The sequence below is a fragment of the Bolinopsis microptera genome, chromosome 2 (assembly GCF_026151205.1).
Source record: "Bolinopsis microptera isolate Bmic1 chromosome 2, MBARI_Bmic_1.0, whole genome shotgun sequence".
In the NCBI taxonomy this organism is placed as follows: domain Eukaryota; kingdom Metazoa; phylum Ctenophora; class Tentaculata; order Lobata; family Bolinopsidae; genus Bolinopsis; species Bolinopsis microptera.
This window is the reverse complement of record NC_087073.1, coordinates 16,959,519-16,984,134: the sequence shown is the minus strand read 5'-3', so window position 1 is coordinate 16,984,134 and position 24,616 is coordinate 16,959,519. Positions and strand designations below refer to the sequence as shown.

General features: G+C 37.3%; 1 protein-coding gene across 4 annotated transcripts in view; it reads left to right on the top strand.

Moving 5' to 3' along the window:
- The first annotated feature begins 271 nt into the window (after window positions 1-271).
- LOC134811249 (arylsulfatase I-like) overlaps window positions 272-24,616 on the top strand; it is a 37,757-nt gene continuing 13,412 nt past the window's right edge. The window contains exons 1-2 of one of the 4 annotated variants that reach the window (XM_063818021.1): window positions 272-484; window positions 3,416-3,544. In XM_063818021.1, coding sequence (XP_063674091.1) covers window positions 367-484; window positions 3,416-3,544 — 247 coding nt within the window. In that variant the 5' untranslated portion in view covers window positions 272-366. Of the gene's footprint in view, window positions 485-2,413; window positions 2,497-3,415; window positions 3,545-4,535; window positions 4,779-15,979; window positions 16,141-24,616 lie in introns of those variants that run through there. The other 3 variants (XM_063818019.1, XM_063818018.1, XM_063818020.1) reach the window with 3 other exon arrangements.

Here is a 24,616-nt window from a genome sequence, read left to right as displayed (position 1 = left end):
GGGGGGCAAAAAGCTGTAGGAGGCACCAAAAGAAGACCTGACCTTTGTTTTTTATTTTTTGTAGTGTGTAGTGGCGCCAAAAAATTTCTGAGGGGGGGAGTGGCTCCAAATGGTAACATTACGCCACTACTCGCCCCTTCACTACTTCCGTATTGGTACTAAAAATGTGTCCCTGTTATGTGTCATGAAAGTGACGTAGTATACCAGCACGAGTGGTCTCCAGATTACTCAGACTGTGAAACTCTAGATGCTGGATCAGACCCGCACTGGGAGGGTGCATGGTCTGAGACCTGGCAGGCATGTCAAATTACAACTCAGATTTTGTTTTTTTCGTTAAAGTTTGTTATATCGGTATATATATTGGATATGACCCGGAGTTTCAAGATAAGAAGCAGCGCAGAGAAGGCAAGCAGGCGGCACTCTTCCTACACTCGGAGTAGTATTCCCAGCGTCACTTTCAGTAATGTTCCCAACCAGTGTGATTGTGAGTCATTGGTTAAATGATTTAGTTTAGTCAAGTATTTTTATTGCTTTTCTCTGATGGAAAGCAAATTTGTTTCCTAATGTTGCCAACTTGTTTCAATTTTACTAAACTGCTTCTAGCAAAGCTAAAGTTGAAACCAACCAAGATCTAAGATTAGCTTTCTAAACGGTAAGCTTTTTAAACGATTTATGGAACCCAGAGTTTTTCTTTAACTGTCTCCTACTACAAGCATTAGCATTAACTGTTTAAGTGATTAATTGTGGCCCTAAATTTTTTCCATTTTTAGCGCTGTCTGAACAGTTTTCTAACCACACCCTCTTTAACCATGATCCAAGCAAACTCCGCTGTTTTGTAGATACTTTAAATTTCCAGGACTTTAGAATTACTTTTTTAAAATATACTGATTATCTATTGGACTGCAAGAAACATTACTATAATTATAATTACCGTATCGGTGACAGCGTGAAACAAACACGTAATTATAACTTTATAAGAACATTCCACGTAGAAAAAGAAAAATTTTGACTTGCACTATTTGACTTTCCTAAAGTTAAGGAGGAAAATACTTTGACGCACCGGCCCTATTTGAAGAAGCGAAGATTCATTTCAAAATGGAGGAAAGGGATTAATGTGCTGTGAACTTATAGGTAATTTTGGAGCACTGATATGCTGGAAATTTCTTACTTAAGTAGTAAGGGAGTTGAGGTAAGGAGGAGTTGATGTAAGAAGGAGTTGAGGTAAGAAGGAGTTGATAAAATTACATTTAATTTAATTTTTCTGCGATTAACCGGCAATTTTGGGTAATATATATTGACAGGGAGTTTTGCATGAATTTACCTAAAAAAGTATTAAATTTAATCTACTTAAGTTACATCCTGAAATTGACTTTTTAATTAATCGGCATTTATGCCAATTCTCAAAGAATAAAGTTACGAACAAATGAAAATTTGAAATATATTGTCCTCCGATGTCACTAATTTGATAGGGTACCCAACAAATGAGGTTTTAATATGATCATAAGGAACCAGCGGTATAATTATAAATAAGAGCAGAGTTATATTTCATAAATTTAGCTTACAATTTAATCTCACTACTTATTATAATTCAATGATGAATGATAAATGTGTTTACCCTTAAAGTTATTCAACTTCGGTTTCAGGAAGCCATACTTTGAGCTCCACTCTGTGACGATTAAATATGCTATCAAATGGAGCTCTTCTCAGAGCTCATAACCGTGTAGCTCGTTATATTTGGTAACCTAGTACTGTGGTAGGCTCTGCTAAACCTTGTAAATATGTAACCAGTGTAGTTATTAACCACATAGTCGTGACTTCTTAATCAGGCTGGTCGGGTAAATCCTTCTTGTCAAAATGTCATGTCAAAGTAGAAGCTCACTGGGTTTCTAGTAAACCATTTTTAAAGTAGTTAAGGGGAAGGGCACTTATGGTAAATGTTTTTGTACACTCCTTCCCCAATATGCAATATGCAATTGTCAACTCTGTAAATACAATTTTTCAAAAAATAGCCTCTAAAGTGAGCCCCCATCCTCCTCTGAAGTCAGCCCCCCCCCCCCCCCCCCCCCCTCTGAAGTGAGCCCTTCCCTCGAACACAGTTTAAGATTAAGTTAATAAGCAGTTCTCCCTCCCACGTATCTAAGAGCGGCAAGTTGCTGAGTTCATTCCAATATCCCTCTCCAGAGACCCAAATTACCAAAACGAAAATTAGTTCGACCCTAATTCTATGCAATTCTCATTCAAAGATCCGGCTGGAATAATGGTCCCATAATTCAGATTGAATGACGATTTTCGTCGGAGATAAGTGAACAATAGACGGAGGTTTTGAAACCGCGAATTGTCCTAATTTTTATCCCCCAATAAAGCCTATTAAAACAAAGAGATCGAGCCAGTTGGAAGGCGTTACAGTCAGTCCTTATACCTGTTATATTAGATTAACTTTGGTCGGATTATTTTCTGGTTTGACGCGGTTGATGGAGTACAAGGCTGTGTCATTAGGTGGGTAGTGGCTACTGTAACCTGGTAACTAGGTGATACGTGGTGTCACCATGGTGATACGTGGTGTCACCATGGTGATATACAATGGTGATAACATGTGCATGTTTCAGTAGTCTTATCTTACATCCGCCAATTTATCAATAAGATCATTTAAAATATTAACTTATTTATCAATTTGGTCATGTTTTATGTCGGAAATTATCTGTTCAAGAACCAGATCAATTCGTACTGGCTATGAAATATTCTTGCAATGAATACGTGCTGTTCTTGCAATGAATACGTGCTGTCACCATGGTGATATTCTTGCAATGAATACGTGCTGTTCTTGCAATGAATACGTGCTGTCATCATGGTGATATTCTTGCAATGAATACATGCTGTCACCATGGTGATATTCTTGAAATGAATACGTGCTGTCACCATGGTGATATTCTTGCAATGAATACGTGCTGTTCTTGCAATGAATACGTGCTGTCACCATGGTGATATTCTTGCAATGAATACGTGCTGTTCTTGCAATGAATACATGCTGTCACCAAGGTGATATTCTTGCAATGAATACATGCTGTCACCATGGTGATATTCTTGCAATGAATACGTGCTGTTCTTGCAATGAATACGTGCTGTCATCATGGTGATATTCTTGCAATGAATACATGCTGTCACCATGGTGATATTCTTGAAATGAATACGTGCTGTCACCATGGTGATATTCTTGTAATGAATACGTGATGTTCTTGCAATGAATACGTGCTGTCACCATGGTGATATTCTTGCAATGAATACGTGCTGTTCTTGCAATGAATACATGCTGTCACCAAGGTGATATTCTTGCAATGAATACGTGCTGTCACCATGGTGATATTCTTGGTATGTCTGTATTCTATTTCGGTAGACTGTTGACATGGTGCAATTTTAGGTCAGATGACCGAAAGTGAAGTGGCGATAGGAAACGGCATCAAAGACATCCAAGAAAGCACAGAAAAGGAAATACAGAACTCCCTCGATAATCTAAAAACCAAAAAGAGACTTCCCATGCCATCAATACGTGAGTAACCTATTGTTTAAGTTTTGATGATATTGTAGATGTAGGTTATATTCTTGCGGAGGTGCAACGCAACAGTTCTCAAAAGCCAGGAAGACCGCATAAAACTCAACAGGCAGCAGGGTGCAAAATGTGGGTACATTTGTCACTGCTAATGAACTTATAGTTATGAGATGTTATGTAAAGCAACACGAAGCTCTAAAACGTGCTTACAACTGTAAAGAGTTAGTTCGTTTTTTGTTGTGAATGCATGACGCAGCAGCTCTCCTCGCGGCACTTCATCACACGGCACCTCATCCACGGCACTTCAGCACGCAGCATTTTTGTTTTACCCTGCGGCACTTCAACCAGCGGTTAGCCTCATATATTCTGGTCAAGTTAGATTAAGATCAAAATCAGCTGATAACTTCTCATTCTTAGACCATAAATAACATACTTGCCGTTTTATTCATACCACCACCACCATGCAGAAATTGTAAAAGTTAAAACTACAAATATCGGCACCATTTTTATCACAGAGAGTGCTTAGCTGGAGATATTCAAACTTTAGTTTCAGTGATAAAGCTCCTCGTCATGTTTACTGTCTGTGTGCACTAGGAATTGCCGTTGGTCAAGTAGATACATTTTAAGTGTGACATCATTGCAGATAAAGACCGGAAAAAGGTTATTAATTCGCCAGTCAATAATTGCCGAAGATGAAATGTGGGCAAACAAATTATTGATAAATTCACCGTAACTGTGTCAAAAATTAATTAAAATAACCTTCGCTACAAATGTGACCACTTCAGTTTATGCAGCAGAGTAGCTTGTATGTAACTGATGTACACATGAGTTCTGTGACTCCGAGGACGAATATATCCGCGAGTTTCTGTAACTGAAAATATCTTTTGTTATATGTTTAGTTGTAGGTAAGTATGCGCTGTAAACCGCAAATTTTTGCACTGTCAGACAACTGCTTGTCAGGCATGATTCCTGGAATCTAACTTTAATATTTAACTGTTAGAAGCAACTGCTGGATAGATAACGTATTGTGTGTTGTATCGTGGTATCTTGGTGGTTGCTTTGTTGTTTTCCGTTATTAGTTCTTGTTGTTGCTTTTGTATAAAATGTTAGAATTTAAAGTGCTATTTTGAAGTTAGCTGACTCGCGGAACCCTGTTCAGAGAATATGCTTTATGTGAGATCCAGGAAGAGGAAGAGGAGCAACCAGTTCAGGGAGATACTGACTCACATGTGTGGTAAGTACTGAAACTAGTAGTACACATTTGTTGTGTGGTAAGTGCTGATACTAGTAGTACACATTTGTTGTGTGGTAAGTGAAAATAGTAATACACTTAAGTCACAACTTTTAAATAACCAGACTTTAATTCGCATTTTACATTAATTGTCGTAAGTCATGGTAAGTGAAACCAGAATGGAATGTTTTAATGAGGTGAAATAGCCATTGTTCGAAAATTTAACGTATTGGTAATTGTCGAAGTTAAGCCTGCAAATTCTGCTGCAATTTCTCGGACCACGCGCAACTGACTGTTATACGTGATGTCCCAATAAAAAATATATCGCCACTTGTTCGTGTACTGCCTTGCTATACATACACCAGTAAGTACAGTATGCCATCTGCAAAGCAACAGCTCTCAAATATAAAACTCTGCAAAGCAACAGCTCTCAAATATAAAACTCAGCGGAGGTATAAGACCCAACGTTTGCACACTGACTTTTGGCCCACCCTGTACAACAATGGTAACTTCTCGTGATCTGCTGTGATTTGCTATTACTAACTTCACCTCCTTGTAACCTATATGTAGTTTCCACTAGTCTCAGACAACTGAGCAACACCTGTCCACTAAGCATTCTCAGACGGGTAAAATCATTACAAGATGCTAAGTAATACTTAAAATATAATGTATAATTATTCCTCTAGACATCTCTGCATAATTCAGAGGCCGTGAAGTGGAAAAGCACCTGAGTTCTGAACAGATCCTTGCATCAGGTGCAGTGATCACTTGATGAAATTCTCTCCCGATTAAAATGTAAATGGTGACTAGATGTCCATTATATGTGAAACAGCTCTGGACGGAGTGTTAAGGAGTGTTAAGTTTCTATTATGGACATGAGATAGTATAATATAATACTGAGTTACAATATCAGATATCCATGTCAGGTGATTTCACGGTTGACCAGGGTTAATTAAACAGCAGTGAGACTTGAAGATAATAAAAGCCTATGTTTTAATGGCATGTGATTTCTTATGAAATCTTCGGTGGAATGAATTGATAAATCAAACAGTCTGAAAGTAGAAAGTTCTCAATTTAAATTGCTGGCATATAATATTATTGAAACACATGTGTGTAGGCTTTGTTAAATAAACTAATAAAATATTTAAAGTTGACCTTCAAAGCAGTCAGCTCTAAGACTTTATAGTTTTAAACTAATTAAAATTACAACTCTACATATCTATTACATTTATTGAGGAAACGATGTAACATAGTAAATTTAATTTTAATGTTGCCATGGGGTGGCAAGTCCCCATTAATCGTAGTCTGATAGTTTCATTGCATCCTAATACTAAGACTCAGATTTAGTTACAGAAACATTTTGATTGGGGACTAGCTCAAGGTGCCAGTCAATGGGTGTTCAAGCCTAATATTTTTGTCGAGCAGCATAAAACCGTGCTTGAAGTAATTATAAATTTTAATGACCCGACAACTTTCGTACGTTCTACTTATAGTTTGATGGTAGTTATGTACACATGAGAATGACGTACTTGTGACCCGACTAGTTGGGGCGACTTCAGCTGAATGCCATCATTACTGACTTGTTGATTTCATATCGCACGTTATAATAGCTATAAATCTAGTACTGTTCACAGACACCAGAACGATTGATGTTCACCATAATGCTACTATAACTCTATAAAAACTATATAAACATGCTCGATAATAAGTTGCTCAATTTACCTGTAACAGTAGGACCAGAAGGTTGGTATAGTTTCTCTAGAAACTGGATATTATGTACTTACATACCATAAAGCAGGTAACAGCAAATAATCTGTAAAAGCACATAAACGGTCTATAAATATATGTAGTTTAAGCATACGATGTTTCACAGTACTGTTACTTACCTTAAATTTTAGTTATTTACATTTTCACTTTTCACAAGACACGATTAGTATCTTTGTGTTCCAATGATGTGATGTCTCACCATGGTTAAACCAGGTTATAAAACCTAGACTTACATAGTTTCACAATAGTTTCACAATAGTTTCACAATAGTTTCACAATAGTTTCACAAAATACCTGACTGGTATTTTCTAACACATGAGACATATGTTCCAATTGAAACGTCCTTCTCGACAGCTGACAGCTGAGTCCGGCTACTTGACCAGCAATTATAAAGAAGGACCTTCTCGACAGCTGACAGCTGAGTCCGGCTACTTGACCAGCAATTATAAAGAAGGATCACAGACCCACAGCTGACAGCTGAGTCCGGCTACTTGACCAGCAATTATAAAGAAGGATCACAGACCCAGGGTGTCTTGGTCTGGTCAGCCACTAACGACCATGGCAACAAAAGCGGTAACCATGGAAACAAAAGCGGTAACCATGGAAACAAAACCGGATCCGTGAAATAATACCACGTCCGAGGAGCGGCATCAGCAGGAGGCGTGGTATTTATCTCGAGCCAGCGACTACGGATCCAGTGGCCGGTATAAGGCCATTACACATCAGGTCATGTTACCCTGATCCGAGGTTTCTTTTGTTAGTCACTAGGTGTCCTTCTGGTGACCTGAATGACAATATGGAGCTTGCTGTGTTCTCGTTGTTGTTGCTCCGTACTTGTATTGTGGTTTGTCGCCATAGGATAGGTTGTAATTGTGGTTGAATTGCTGTATTTTTATATCCTTTGATATTCTCTGAGGGACCCTTTTATTTGTCATTTGTTATCTTATCGTGAAGAAATTCATTATGACCGGTGGACTAGAGTTTTTTTATAGACTTGGTAGATTTTTTAAAAAACTCAACAGATTCTGTTAAAAGGTTAAAGACTCGACAGATTCTGTTGTAGACTCGGCAGACTCTGTTTAAGACTCGACAGACTCTGCTTAAGACTCGACAGACTCTGTTGAAGACTCGACAGACTCTGTTGAAGACTCGGCAGACTCAGTCTTAGACTTGGTACACACTGCAGTGCAAATGTATCTCTAAATAATCGTGCGGTTTTAATCCCGGAAATCACATTGAATAATTGGGTAATGATATGACGTCACTCATGCGTGTTTATGGTTGTTACCGAACTTATTGACATGATTAGTGAATGAGATTGTTGTGTCTGCCGATATCTATAATTAGTAGGTTAATGTCAGTATACTGCCAGATCACAAGTGGAATCAGTTTCCTCATAACTCTGACTATAACGTAGTTTTTTCGACCCGTATTAGCTTTTAATCGTACGGCAAATATTTTTTGAGTCCGATCCCTTTCAAACTTCCTAGCTGTCATCTATGAAATAGTGAACGTAATTATTTTTCTAGTACCACAAAGGTTTCGTGGACTAACGTACATAATTATTAATTAGCCTGACGTCCGCTCAAGGTGTAGTGGACTGTAGGAGCTCTAAATTTGGAGTAGGTTAAACTAAGTACTTAAGTTTAAAAATATTCATTGAGCCAAGTTCTTAGGTTTAACAGTGCTTTATTAGTTTATTAGTCAGAACACTGTTATAGCACCGAACAATTTTAGTGGTACTTATGGGGCTTCAACACAATGATTCGGCGCGTGTTTGATCTAAACTGCTAAAAAGCTTGTTGTTGTAATCAACCTTGCTTGCAGTCTGGTTTACATCTGAAGTAGTTTAGAGTTTTTAGACGGTGAATTATTTGCATTCCGGCACTTAGCACTAGCTCACTAGGATATTAGGACATGGTTAATTGTAACAGCATTGCTATTGGTCCCGTCTTAATACCGTTTCAATACCGTCGAATCTTGTTCAAATACCGTCGAGATCTGGTCGGAACAAAAACATAATATGTAATCCCCTACAAAGAATAACGAATACATATAGACATATATGTACTTTTCATCTATAATTTAAACATTAGTCCAGGGAAAGAAGCCAGATGTTCTTTAAACAAAAGGGAAATATAGATATTTATAGGAGTGGTAGGAAAATGAGAACAATGTATAAATTGTGACGGTATTCCGACAACCCAATTTCTACGGGGGTGATAGCAAGCGGCTTGCTGCAAGCCTGCAATGCTTTAATTTATTGGGGCAGTTTGACATAATTTATCATTTTTAGTGTTTCTTTGGCCGATGTTTTCAGATAATTTGACCTGTTGTGAATTTTACCGTAACTTTTCTAAAACCGTAGGTACCTTGTCTACTTAATACTTAGCGTGTAAAATCCGGATTGGAGTATTATTTATGAGTCGCATTGTTGTAATGTATTCTGGGTAAAATTATCTTTATCCCGGTTGTTGCGACAAGTAAAAATGCTCTTATTAGGGAAAGGAGATTACTCGACGTTTTTAAAACTTTTAATACTTTCAACACTACTATATAACAAATAATTTGAGATCATGAATACGATGTAGTTACATTGAAACGTCGAGTAATCTCCTTTCCCTAATAAGAGCATTTTTACTTGTCGCAACAACCGGGATAAAGATAATTTTACCCAGAATACATTAATACTTAGCCTCGTGTTTATTTGAATTATCCTACATTTATCGTCAGTAAATAAATGACAATGTTCGTGTCCAGAAATTACTTGTTATTGATAAGATCGAGAAAAGAGGACAAAGAAGAGAAAAGAAGAATAAAATTCAGAGATAATCTAACTCATTTGTGCGGTGAGTACCTACTAAGTAAGATCACGAGTGAAAGTTTTCATGCATGAAGATTATCGTCTCCAAATCCACGTTTTTGGGACTCGTAGGACTGTGCAGACGGAAAAAGGTTTTTTGGCAATTTCTATCTTAAATTTGTACTCCTATAAAGCTGGGACTACTTTCACAACCATGTCTCAAGTCTGAACTTCATAATTATGAAGTTCAGACTTGAGACATTAATGGCAAACAAACAAAAATATATTTTAGAGCTTCTAATTAGAAGTTGTGTTATTTGAGAGGCCACTGGCCACTAAGTACCAGTCAGTGATTGCTTCGTCTAATATTTATTATACATGGTCATACACCAATGACCATTGACCAATATTAATTTACTAACAAGATTTTGTCCGAAAAAGGGACACACAAATACACCGCAAACTACAATTATAAATTGTCACTCTATGCCTTCATTCACTTGATATTTAACACTCAGTTAAAAGTATAATGCACATGCTTTTATTAAGTTAAAATAAAACATAAGACAGGATTTGTACATTAAAAAACATGACCCAAAGTTTTTTAGATTCGCATTTAGTTTAAGTTTTAAGCATCAGCCAGTACTCAGTAGCCACTAGCCAGTTTCGTGTAGTTTGTGGGACCGTGACGGAACTTGCTGAATAAAGTTACCAGATTATAATTGGAAATCTTAGTTTTTGTTAAACTTTGGGTATATCTTTTGGGTATATGAAATATCTTTGGGTATAGCTTTTGGGTATATCAAATATCTTTGGGTAATAATTATCATAATATCGTAATGATTGGCGTAAATTAATTAGCATGTTTGGTAATGATTAGCGTGTCTTATGCTGTAAGACTATTTGTTGCGTCATTGCATTGTGGCAGTTAGAATTTATTGTCAGCGATACTGTAAGGAAATTGGAGGTGCTCAGTCATCTTTAATTCATATGTTACTGCTATAGTGAACATTCTCATTGTCCCTTAGTTTTAGTAGACCTCTATATATTGTTGAGTAGAGATTCAGTTTGTGCAGTAATGTATGATATATTGGAAGCTATAACCATGGTTAGTGAATAACGTACACACAGTACAGACTGTGGTGATATCAACGTGCCACTTTTAGGAAACCAACTAATCAATGAAGATCAGAATATTAGCTATAAACGTAAATCAGCTGTGTTCTAGTCTTAATTGTGATCGTGATCATCTATGATATTTCTATAAGATCTTATTGAAATATCATAGCTGACATGAGAAGTGAGAAGTCGTTTGCTTGCCCTGTATCTGAGAGATACTACTAACAGCAGTTACTGGTACTTGAAAAGGTCTCCTCCTAGTCGTTTGAGTGGCCTGCACAGTAACTTCTTATCTTGGTTTACGAGACCTGCACTCCACATTACCCTGTTAGGTGCTTCATGTTCTGCAGCTTCCATCGTGAAGTTTACTGCTCGCTCTGCTCATCAAAGAGATACTACTAACTGCAGTACTTAGAGGGGGAAATGTATTTCTATATTGTACTTTAAGAGTATTACACGTTCCTACTGTTGTGTTAAAACTGTGGTACTAGAATAAAAGGAATCTTCTAGGTTTGTGCATTTAAGGTTTAAACATAAGTTAACAGTGAATAATCGGACTGGAATTCACGTGATCTCATTTACTCTACTTACTCCTTGTTATAATGGATCATAGGCCAGATTTAGCCATATAATAGAGTCATTAGACATATTAATTGGTTCCACTCATTTCTAAGTGCTTTCGTATTATCGGTTGTCAAGTTGTTTATTCAGTTTAATTTTCACAAGATTCACACTGCAAAACCATGAACTGTTTTTATGAAACCCGGGTTGGTTTAGTACTGGATTCTTTAATTCCGGCCAATCGATCAGTGGCGTTAACAACTAACGTTACCATTTAGTGAGCAATTCTGTGAAAAAGCGCCCCTCTTCTCTAATAGTCCCCAATCCCGCATAGTGGGGCCTGCGGGGCCCTTTGTTACGCCACTGCCGTCGATTACTGGGTTAAACCTCTAGTATCTAGTACTCATGACTGAGTGTGCATAATAATTTTGCTTGCATTATACATTTCTACATTTGTATTTGTAAGTTAAGCACAGTTGCAGTTGGATGAGCCCAAAATTATTCGAGTAAACAAGGAGATGCAACGTTTCGTGTTTGACAAGTTTTTGAAGTTTTCACGGACGTTTTAGTAATATATAGCTAACTTAAATCGCGTATTCTATGTGGAAACCTACCTTATGGTGTAGTTACTGAATCTTATTATTCTATAGTTCCTTGCTTATCTTGACCCGTGATAATAACTATTTTATCAGTTACCGTCAATAATGACAATCACAATGTTCGTATCCAGAAACTACAGGCGATTGATAAGGTCCCAAAGAGAAAAGGAAGAAGACAAAAGAAGACAACGATTTCGAAATAAGCTGATACATATATGCGGTAAGTAGGCTCAGTGCAAGTTACCACTAGTAACCGCTAGCAGCCGCTAGTAATTCGCTAGTAACCGCTAGTTACTGCTAGCAACCACTAGCAACCCCATTAGTTCGCTCTCTTGTGTAACAGGCTCCAAATCTTTTCAAAATATCCATGTTAGTCGGACTCGGGAGGCAGTTGAGAAAAGTTTTCCAATAACTTTGCCACATTTATTCATCTTGATGAAAATTATGAGCTGAAATTATAACTTTCATGATCCAATAAACGCCACAGTTGTACCAAGCACACTCTCGTGACATGGCCGAAATGTGAATTCAGTCTGGATGATTATAAGATACTAAGATAAGCAGGTTATACTCTTGACATTGATACCTGTTTTGTTTCAATGGTGTTGATTCCCTCTAGTTAGACAACTATTTAACTACTGCTTGTGGTACAGGTACTGATATGACAGATAGTTCTGATGTCTTATCATTATGAAGATAGTAGAATGTGTTTCTAGTCTATAGACTTATAGAATTATCATACTATTGTATTAAGATTGGATATAATTCATGTGGTTCTCAAATAAAAAGGATGTAAATCAACCTGATCTGCATCTGCATTTTGCAAAAATTTTGTTTGAAATATAACCACTAACCAGTGAGTGATTTTAGTACTAGCAATCTTATGCCCTCATTTACTCCATTTATTAGAGCATATTATGAACATTGGTTGATCCGTTAAATAGTCACGTGGGCGGACATATATTTATGAAGTAAAGGTGATCTCGTTTTTATGTGTTCCGAGGAATTCTTTTTTGATACGAGAGATTGATTCTTAAGCAGTGTGAGTGAGCTAATTGAGAGCTAATGGACAGGTAATTGAGTCATCAGACCAATTAACTAGTTCCACCCATTTTTTGCATTTCTTACCTATTATCGTATGTGAGACTGTTCATTCAGATTTATGTATTCAAGATCTACACTGAAGAACAATTCCATTGAACATTTCCAAAAGGGAATTTCCTCATTTCAACTTTGTTCTTCAACACTAGCCCATTCCGTCAGTACTTGGTTTTCCTTCTTTTGGATCTGGTTGAATATCTCCATAACCATATAACTAGCATTTAACATTCATAGGTTTGTGATGAACAGAGACACACCTTTGCCGCGTATGAAAGCCTCTAAAGCTCTAATTGAGATATAACAATTAGAGCTGGTACTCCAAATGACATGTTGATTTCATATTCATTTGTCTTTTTGAGGCTGCTGTAGGATTCATAGCAGGTTCTGATTGTCCTCGTGATACATCGTGTCTCGGGCCCTAGACATGGGACCTATAAGGATTTCCTGTAGGGAGGTTCCAAGGGAGGTTCCTTTAGGGACCTCCTCCTCTGAGGAGACAATAATCTCACCATTCCATGGTGTCGTCTTCCTGGCACTTTACGTGGCCCCTTGGTTCTTCTTCTTCGTAGGGGGCTGTGGTCACTGCCTCTAGTAACAGCTACCATTTTACACGGTACAACGAGTTTACACAATTCTTAAATGCTTGGCAATTTAATGAATTTATTGCTCCAACACTACAGCATTTCGTCATGTAATACCCTACTTTTATTCAGTCTATCTTGAGCATAACATTAGCTGCACAAACCTTCCTACGATGTCCTTTGAAACGATTATCATGAAAGCCCAAATTATTTGGCGACCGTAATTGCCTTCCTGGATGCTGGTAAAGTTAGTCGCAGCTGGGTGACCTGATTCCACAGGGAGGAACTTTAACCAGCCTGAGAATATATCTGGTAATACCTGGTAATACCTGGCAATACCTGGTAATACCTGGTAATACCTGGTAATACCTGGCAATACCTGGTAATACCTGGTAATACCTGGTAATACCTGGTAACACCTGGTAATACCTGGTTATCGTATATACCTGGTTCAATGTTAGGCCAGGCTAACAGTGAATACTTGTGCTATGTACTAATTATTATTGTTCTCCGGTTAACAAAAACACATACAGAGCATTAGCTCGGATTATTTGTAGTGATTGCTTTTGTGAATCTTGTTTGCTTAGTCGGATTACTACAAATTACTACAAATTACTACAAATTAATTGTTGGTTGCTTTGATGGGCTCCTCGTGCTTGACTGTCTTCATCCTCGGTTACACTGGTGTGAACTTGAAGAAGCATCATTAGCGGGAAGTGCCAGGAAACTGGCTGTCCCGTGAATGGGGTAGCTTTTTAGTCGGATTAACCTGATTATCTAGCATTGTATGATGTTTCCTAGGATCTTTTGTTCATCCATCAGACCTGATCAGATTCCGGGTGGCTTCAATCATTTTCCAATTATTTTCCAAAAATATGTTTTCAATCAGTTTTTAATTAGTCCAATCGGAAATCATTGTTCGATAATGTTTCCTGCAGTATGGACATAAGAAAGGATGGAATAAATTTTGAAATAAAATTATTTTACAGAATTTTTTAAATCAGTTCCATTTTGAAAATATTGCACTATTGGTTTTTCCTCACTACTCTTCTATATAATTTTTGTAGTAGGAGGTAATAATTTTTACTTTTTAAGCTCTTTGGCAAGACATAAAACATGTGTTGCCTTCCCGCAATTACTTTCATATGTACTTGCTGTCTTTATCATACATTTACTCATTTACTATGTATTCATTATACATTTACTAAACATTTCCTGAACATTTATCGTTCATTTACCAGGTATTAAATGTACACAAATATATTTACGGTTTTCCGTTTGTTTAACAAATTTTACACATAGAAATCATTTGCATTATTGATTTCATCTTGAAACGGTTTGTTAAATTTGTCTATTCAACTTCATCGTCACTTGGCCGACAGTAAATAGTCATGAGTTCCTTACTTCCTCAGTCTGCGTGTGTCTGCTTGTTTTACAAAATATCGGGCACATTACTTGTTTTATGCACTGTTTATATTTTTTTTTGATGCAGGTTCTTTAACGTTCAGAAGCAATAATGCATTTTAATTTGGCCAGGAGTGTAACAGATAATTTTATAGTGAGTATCAGGAATTTCTGTGCTTACTGCTCATTCGGAGGAAAGAATGACGTGAAACCACTGTTTAGTGTGGAACGGCTTATAATCGTTATTAGAAACAACTAGACAAAAAGGGGCTTCCTTTCACAATTGACAAATTACGGGCAATCAACAAATTGACGTGGAATTATGTAATTTCACCATTTGGCTTGGGTGGAGGGTGGCAACTAAGGAAAATGAATAATGGGTCATAGACTAAAATTCCGACGGCATAACCATGTCATAAGCATCAAGCATATCAGTAGCCGGCTAGTGACCAGCTACTGACTAGTGACCACTTTTGAAGTGCCGGTTAGTAACCACCTAGTAGCCATTCTTAATTTGACCAATTTGAGTTTGACGACCAAGAGGACGCTTTTTTAGTAGCCGGCTAGTGACCACTTTTAAAGTGCCGGCTAGTGACCACTTTTAAAGTGACTGAATACTGAGGAGCACCCAATACTTAATACTAGGATGTGTGGATCGAAGTAACGCAGTGAAGAAACATAATTATAATTATTTATAGGTTCTAGTTACTTACTAAATTTAAAGTGATAAATTAGTGAGAACGCTTTTGGGATAGACAATCCAGTGCACTAAAACGGCAGCAGTAACAGGAAGTTACCAGGAGTAACCACTAACCAGCGGCAACCAGGGGTAACCAGGGGTAACCAGGAGTAACCGCCGTCGCAGCTAGCATTCCATTAATCTCTGGAACAGATCGCAGGGGTTCTGGGGTGGAACCTCAGGAATAGTTTCTGAAACCTTTTCCCGGTATAAAGATCGTTGGCCTCCTCTGCTTAGACTCCTAAATATTTGAAATTGCTTGACTGGTGCGAAGGATCTTATTGTAAGGCTAGCGGATATAATAATATAACCTACTAGATAGCAGCTATTTTAGAAGGTTATATTAGTGGCTAATGCACACACATATTTGTTTTCATGGTTGATGTGTCTGAATCGTGGTTTTCTTAGATTATTTTTTTTTCCGTTTTACAGTAAGACTTGAAAATTAAAATTGACTGATTAACATAACTCCACTGGTGTGATGACCGTAACCATCACCGCCAATCACCATGCTTACTTCTCTGATATACCCGTCATTTAGCTGTTGTCGGATGTTTTGGTGCGGAAATAAACAGTTCCTATTGCTACTTTGAGCTTGGTACTGGTTCTTGAAACGTGATGATGTTGCTAATGACATCAAAAAAGTTGCAAAGGAGAACGCAGTTCAAGAAGATCCTAACTCACGTATGTGGTAAGTGGAACTAGAAGTAAGTGGAACTAGAAGTAAGTGAAACTGGAAGTCAGGTACTAGATGTCAGATATTCGTCTGGTGCACTTTGTCTGCAACTCTGCAGAGAATTTTAAGGGCATAATCTCCTGAAGTTCCGAGAGGCGCGGTAACCTTTTTAAATGGTGCAAACTGTGCTTTAAGCTTGTACCACTCCCAGCCCTGCTACTTAATGACTTCCAGTACCGGGGTGGTATTTAACAAAATGTCACTATCTTACGTAATAGAATGTTTAACTACCATATTCAATCATTCGCACTTAATTTCAGGCGAAGTGGTGATCATGATGATGATTAAATTAGTCTCAGATTAGATGACACACTTTAGACCACATGGTACCCAATAATCACTAAACTCTCTGTTAAATGTTCATACCAGTAAGTGACCCCAGACTGGATCCCAGACTCTAACCACATCATTCAATAACCATTCTCTCATCAGCATAAGCACCCATGAATTGTACAATTTGAGCTACCACTTTCAGGCTGCCGCCTTATGATAGAATCTATTTCTTTAGAACATTCACAAATGAAACATAGGTTCACTATGCTGGGGGACTACGAACAACAATATAATAATCTTGAAGGACGGCATGTGTTATACATTTCCACCTTACTCATTCGGAAGAAATCACTGTTAAGAGTTAAACGCCATAATCATTATTTAGAACTATGTCCAGACCGAAAGGGCTTTAGCTTAGCAACAGTTCAAAGCAGAGAAATCACGCTTTGTAGCAATAAGTGTGTGTTTGAATAGTGTGATTACCTACAGGCGGAACAGAGCAACTATTGTCCTGGACAATGCTGAAACGAGAAAATAGTTTGGCTGATTATCATTACACTGGTTAGTGGTTATGCTGAGCGGTGTGATAATACTACTCATGCTATATACTAGAAACACTGGTCGTGAGTTTCATCTTACAGGCCTAGTATAACCGTGGACAAATGAACATGTTGGTTCACGCAAGGGTTGTCTTGTTTGCTGAATTGAGAAGTGCATTGATATCGTTCCAACGTTAAGTTCCTTGTCTGAAATTAATGTAGCATCAGTTACAAATGTGTGACGACAAGAGTCGTTAGCACCAAAGTTCGAGCGTATGTTCTTTCACTACACTTAAAAGCAGTTTGATTCGTTTAAGCAGATTAGAACAGATAAAAGAGCCGACTGTTTAAGAGCCTTATGAACGTATTTATCTTTTTTTATTTAAATCTTACAAAATCTATGCGCCGTTCAAATATCGACTGACTACCATGGTAAGATCATTTCCTTGTCAAGATTAGAAGAAAGAGCCGATTGTTTAAGAGCCTTATGACCGTCTTTATCTTTTCTTTTGTACCTTAAATCTGCAGTACACATTTTGATTGACTAGCATTGTAAAATCCTTGCCAAACTTGCTCTCACAATAATGATTGATGAGTCGTGTCAAGGCAAAAGGAGTGTGGGGGTATTAATTGAAATATGGATACAGTTACACGTAATGGGTTCTTCAGGACATGCAAGACCAAGAAAATTTATTATTTATGAGATATTGAACAAAATTCGTTTTCATTTGCATAAATAGCTCAGTACTTTCAATTACATTAATTAGCTGGCTCATGGTTGACAAAAAGGCACCGCAGGATGTCAGAGTATATGTGTAGTAAAGAATTATAGACTGTGCAGGTTTGTACTTTGTAGGGTCGCTCAACCAGCGCACAGCTCCTGTTTCGCCCCAGTAGGCCCGGCCTTAATTTCGTTGTTTTGTTTTATTCAGGGAGTGAACTTGCCACAATCAGAAAATGTTCAAAATCAGAAAATGCAGGTGCCAGGTTGGCCCAGAGTAAATGATCATCCAGCATCCTGTATACCGTACGATTAGGCAAGGTGCTATGATATAGAACACAACTAGTTTCGTTGAGGAGGGATATAATTAAACCAGGCTGGAGAATTACAACTCTCCGTTACGGCGCTCTGTTGTTCTTGTTCCATCTTTATACATAAGATCCTTTGTTCACTCCATTGTGGTACTGCTGCAAAAATTGTTACGGTGAGAATCACTTGTATAGCTAACTACATAAGTATGTACACACTACTATACTCAATAGGATGCATAAGTAAGAGAGAAACATGTACGTGTACCTCACATTTCCTGTGATTTTAACTGCAGCTTATTGTTAATCATAAGTCGTTTTACTATAATACAGGGTGGCCCATAAGTGACTACCCACACGCAACCTCTTAATAACTCACGTAATTTGTCTCCAAATTGCACCAAAATTTCAGAGATTATAGATATGGGTCAAACTTGGATTTCCTGAAAGTTTCGTAAGCCGCGCCCAATTACAGTGGGCGTGGCGTGACACTCCCTCTTTTTCACTATTGTCTTCATAAAATGAGAACGCTTTAAGCTAAGAACTCAAACTTTTTTGCACACATTTGGCTTGATAATTGAAAACTTTTCCCAAAGTTTCAAGTTCATTGGTTAAAATATGGCTAAGTTATGACCATTTCAAAACTCATCGGATACGTGATCCGAGCACTCAGTCAGTGATCTCGTCACTTGGTTAATGGCCTGTTTGGCTCACATGCACCGCTTGATTGGTTGCAGCCTGCTTATGGGCCTGAAGAAAGAAAATGGGGTGTTCTACCCTCAGATTAAACGACAATTTCAGATGAAATTCAACCGATCACCCCCTTGCCGGAAAAGCTGCTTTGACATTCATCACAAGATCAAGTTTACGTTTTCTGCACACGATCGGCGAAGAGTCGGCAGAAGACGAACTTCGAGGACTGTAGAAAACATCACGATGGTTGTTGGTGACGTGATGGACACACCTAAGATTGGCACCCGGAAACGAGCTCCTGCCTTAGACATCAGCAGAACAACCCTTCAGCGAATCCTAAAGCAAGACCTTTCTAACCGGGCCTACCGAATCACAAAGAAACACAAACTTTTGGACCGTGATTTCCAATCGAGGATAGATTTCGCCAACACATTCCTGTCGAAGCAGAATGTGGATCCCTACTTTGAGGTTGATTTCATTTATTGATTTATCCTAAAAATTTGTGTTTTCCTTTCTAGCAAAGTCATCATCGGTATCCAATCAAAGCCTAATGAACCTCATTAATACACGCTAACGCCTTACTCTTGATCAGATTGGGTGACGAGATCACTAATTGAGTGCAAATATCACTGACTGAGTGCTCGGATCACATATCCGATGGATTTTAAAATGGTCATAACTCAGCCATATTTTAACCAATGAACTTGAAACCTTTGGAAAAGTTTTCAATTATCAAGCCAAATGTGTGCAAAAAATTTTGAGTTCTTAGCTTAAAGCGTTCTCATTTTATGAAGACAATAGTGAAAAAGAGGGAGTGTCACGCCACGCCCACTGTAATTGGGCGTGGCTTACGAAACTTTCAGGAAATCTAAGTTTGACCCATATCTATAATCTCTGAAATTTTGGTGCAATTTGGAGACGAATTACGTGAGTTATTAAGAGGTTGCGTGTGGGTAGTCACTTATGGGCCACCCTGTACAATCTTTGTTTTGTTTTTAATAAGGAGCCAAACGTAATCGCATATAATAATTCGCTTTACTACAATAACATCTTTGTTTATTTTTTGCTAAGAGCCAAGTATATTCGCAAAAGAGAGCGGTAAAACGTGCGGGTCGCAGGAGCTTTTAACCACCCACAGGCTTCCTCTGAACGGTTCATGTCTATAGTCCCTAGAACTCTGGAAGACTAGTTTCACCAATCACCACATGCCCACATCAGACGTGACATCACTTGCTCAGTTCAGCTAAAACTATTTTAGTCCGGGCATGATTAGGGCTCCCTGACCCTACAGAACCAATTCCACGCCACGATTTATCGCAAAACCCGATTTATACCACAGCTTTTTCTTTTCTCAAATCTATGTAAATCTATTAATATAGCTATCTGACAGCCTAAGTTGGAGATCTATAGTTCCCACTATTTACCGTTATCTACCACCACTGGTAACTTCTGGCAACCACCAATAACCATTATCGGATGTACACGTTGGATATCTGGCCAACAATCCCACTTACTTGATCACAAGCCGTAAAACCAGTCGTTGATAATGTGTTCAGAAAAGATATGACCTGGCAGAGTACTAATGACATGCAGTTTGCACAGCTAAAAGATATGACCTGGCAGAGTAATGACATACACTATGCTATGCCTGGTAAAAATCATGTATAATCCGTATAATGAGCCGGCAAGCGCCCAATTTCACTGATTAGCGCTGGTTACCACTAGTAAGCTCTGATGTTATGATCTGAATATCACCCAGCCCGCCCAGATAAACCTCTGAAGCGGTTTATGGGTAGATCGCTTAGCTTTGTTGCAGTCAGTACGTGGCAGTGAAATTCTGTGATCTGCATTGTTTGAGGAGTGGTTAGCAGCAAACATTCCGGCTATTGCTGCCTGGTATGTGACCTGTAGGAGCCATGTTACTGGTATTAGTCTCCTGCCTTGCCCCTTACTTTACTGTTAGTACTTACTGGTCACCACTAGTTACCACTAGTTACCACTAGTTATCAATAGTTATCAATAGTTACCATCAGTAACCATCAGTAACCATCAGTTACCAGTAGTTACCACTTGTAATCATTAGTCACCACTAGTTACCACTATTTACTACTATAACTACTAGTCTCTACAGAAAAAATAGTAGTGGTTTCAGTCAAATTTAGACTTTGCAAAATTATACAAAATGTAACCGAAACCAATCTGGGTTGGTATGTTTTTTGGTTGCAAATCTTACCTCCTCTCCTTTACTCCTCTTTCAATAACCATCTGCAAATCTTACCTCCTCTCCTTTACTCCTCTTTCAATAACCATCTGCAAATCTTACCTCCTCTCCTTTACTCCTCTTTCAATAACCATCAGCAAATCTTACCTCCTCTCCTTTACTCCTCTTTCAATAACCATCTGCAAATCTTACCTCCTCTCCTTTACTCCTCTTTCAATAACCATCTGCAAATCTTACCTCCTCTCCTTTACTCCTCTTTCAATAACCATCTGCAGGTGACATAATTGTTTTGCCGAAATGCGACATTAATTTTCATCAGTAAAAACACGCTGGTCAGATAACTTCGTTAAGATATAAGTGGTGAGAATAAACAAGTCTGTGCGCTATACAAGCAGGCTTTATTGTGAACTTATAATTTATAGACAGATATTTAATACTTTCAACAACACTTCAAATCTTTATACCTCCTCTCCTTTACTCCTCTTTCAATAACCATCTGCAGGTGACATAATTGTTTGGCCGACTTGCGACATTTATTTTCACCAGTAAAAACACGCTGGTCAGATGTTACTAATGGAGGAGTTCCTGGTCACTGTCGCTGCAATAAATTAAGACTTCGTTAAGATATAAGTGGTGAGAATAGACAAGTCTGTGCGCTATACAAGCAGGCTTTATTGTGAACTTATGATTTATAGACAGATATTTAATACTTTCAACACTATACCATAATATAACAAATGATTTGAGGCTCTAAAGATGTAGTTTATTTACGAAGGATTCAAGCCTAACATAGTGTGTTTCCCTTCGTGTCCAAATAAAATGCATTATATAAACAGAAATATAGACAATAAGATTTGTTTTTGATTTTCATAAGAATTGTTTTTTCTTATCCTTCTTTCTCTAAAAGAAGGCTAAATCGCTCAAATCGCTTAAATGAGTTTTTGTTTGCTTATTCTTAATAATTTCAAGTCATCTGATTTATATTATGTCTTTTAATAAATTATTAAATGGGAAGTTAAGGTCGCAATTCAAGCTGAAATAAGCAGTAGTTTTAACGTTGTATGAGCTGTAGAGGACAAATTGCTTTAATTAGGGGCAAGGGCCGTTCATTAAAAGGGCAGATAAGGTAAGTATATTATTTCATGATGTTTAACACACGCTTCTCAAGTAAAGTGAAGAGATACTCTGACTAATTATGAATGAGTCAATCGTATGTTAAGCGACCACTGTGCGTTAACAATGCATTAATAGTGTGCTTAGTAACTTTCTTGATTAGTGTCCAACGTACGAGTGTCATCCGTTGACAGCTAATACCAAATTGCTACGAAAACACAAGGTCTAACAAAATTCCAGGCTTGTAATGTCAGTAGATATATGTAATTTTAGTAGAAATTTCTATATTTGTAATGTTAGTAGATTAGCTATCTGAGATGTTTGTAATGTTTTTAGCATATTTTGTTTTTTTCGTAGTCATGTTATCTGTTGACAGATAAGAGGCGCGCCTGCAAACATCATATCAAGGTCCAGACTACATAGATTAATATTTAAATTGGCATGCTCCGAGAGGACATATATACTAGCTTACTAGGTTTTACTGTTTTACTAGGTTTTACTAACATAGCTAGAAAACTTAGTAAAACATGCGAAGAAACTCAAACTCCTTGGGATTTTCTCATGACCTGTTTGTGTCGAAGCTTCACCCAAATTCAAATCCCTATAAGTTATACAGCTATTATAATATTTTACGTTTGTTTGGGAGGCGCGAATCATACACAGTATAAAATTTCATCTTTAGAGAACCTTCTGAATATAATTAAGTTAGACTCATATTTAGGTGAAACAAAACAGTCTTAAAAACAAAAATCCCAAAATTTACGTGAAAGTTAATATGAATGGAAAGCTTTTATTGTCATCAAATTTGAATAAAAATGCATGAAAAAGTAAGACCGTAGAAATTATGCAAACATTTTAAAACACATGGGTAACGGGACACCAATCATAAACAAAACATAAATGCTGACAAAAATAAAGAAAGGCGAGTAAATGACACAACACAAATATCTAAACTTATCATCTTATCACTTTAATTCTATTAATCCCCAAAATATTTGTTCTGAATATGGAAATTAAACGATGATCTTTCCTATCTAGTTGCATTGCCGGACATTTCTAAACAAAAGCAAATTTTTAAGATTCATGGATTCCGGATGGTCATTAAAACAATGCTGCGATAAAGCTGACTTAGTAGGTATAAGACTTATCAGCATCAAACTTAAATTTTCTCTTGTGTCCATTAAAACGTTGTCTCACTTCAGTGGTTGTCTGACCAAAATATGTGCTCTCTCCTAAATTACTACCTGCACAAATACTACACTGTTATAATATGTAATAAAATACTACACTATTATAATATGTAGCTATCTTTAATCTCAGACGTTTTCTTTTTTTTATACAGATATACTTCCTTTTATCGACTTTAAGTTTAATCCAATTTACGTTTAATCTACTTTACGTTTAATCTGCTTTACCTTCAATCTATGTTTAATTGTATCGGTTAAGTTGTGGATTCAGAACAATTAGTTCTCTTATACGTGATATTTTCTCTCTGCCGCCCACAGGAACATGACTTAATCGTTAATGTAAACGTTATTGTCATTACTTAGCCAGCCGCCGCATTTTTTATGATAATGAGCCATCACGTAATTGCCCCATCGGTATCATGAGAGTAAAACGAACATTTCAACCTGCCAACCTGCCCATGGATTGGTAAACAGCCCAATTATTAAGTAAAGCCGTCACGTGGGAAAAGAGGGTCTAAGATTTTCTCAGGTTTAATTGTCATGTTCAACCCTGATCCGCTTTGTAGTTAGGGATAATTCTCTCAGTTTTGTGGTTTATTTACGTCTTCTGTACGCGGATCTGCTTTTATTCGAGCTGGAGGATAACCTTGCCTGGAATTGGAACCTGCAGTGTTGTTTATTAAGTGAATAGTCCTCTATGTGGGTCGTAATAATTAAACTTATAATTAAAGAATAAGTCATAAAATTTAATTTTCAATCCCGTTCAAATCTTGTTAGATTTGTACTGCAACACTTATATTTAGATTGCAACACTATCCAAATTGCAAATATAATTTGTTGCAATCTAAATAGTGTTGCAGTACGATCTAACAAGATTTGAACGGCATTGAAAATTAAATTTTATGACTTATTCCTTAATTATAAGTTTAATTATTACAAAATCATGCGATACGGATAATGATTAATTGGATTATAATGCCACAAATTACTCTATCATAACCGCTAGATCATATCCTAACAATTTGTCTTTGTGACGGAGATCAATATGTACTTATTAACCTTCATCCTGACGTTTCGTTCATCTTACAATCTGTGCATACTTGATACTGCATATCTGTATATCATATACTTACATTATACTCATATTATACTCATATATTATAGGGACCTTAAACACCATCATGGTGCATTTTCATTACAAAGATTATTTTGCGCAGCTTTTGTAACGAGACATGTATCCACAAAGCAACAAAGTACTTTTATAAGCTATATATTGACGCTTACCCGGCCCTGGCAATACTAATTGTTAATTGAATTACCCATTTTAATACCCCTATTAGAGCGTTATGAGGCGTAATACTGTAATACTGTAATAC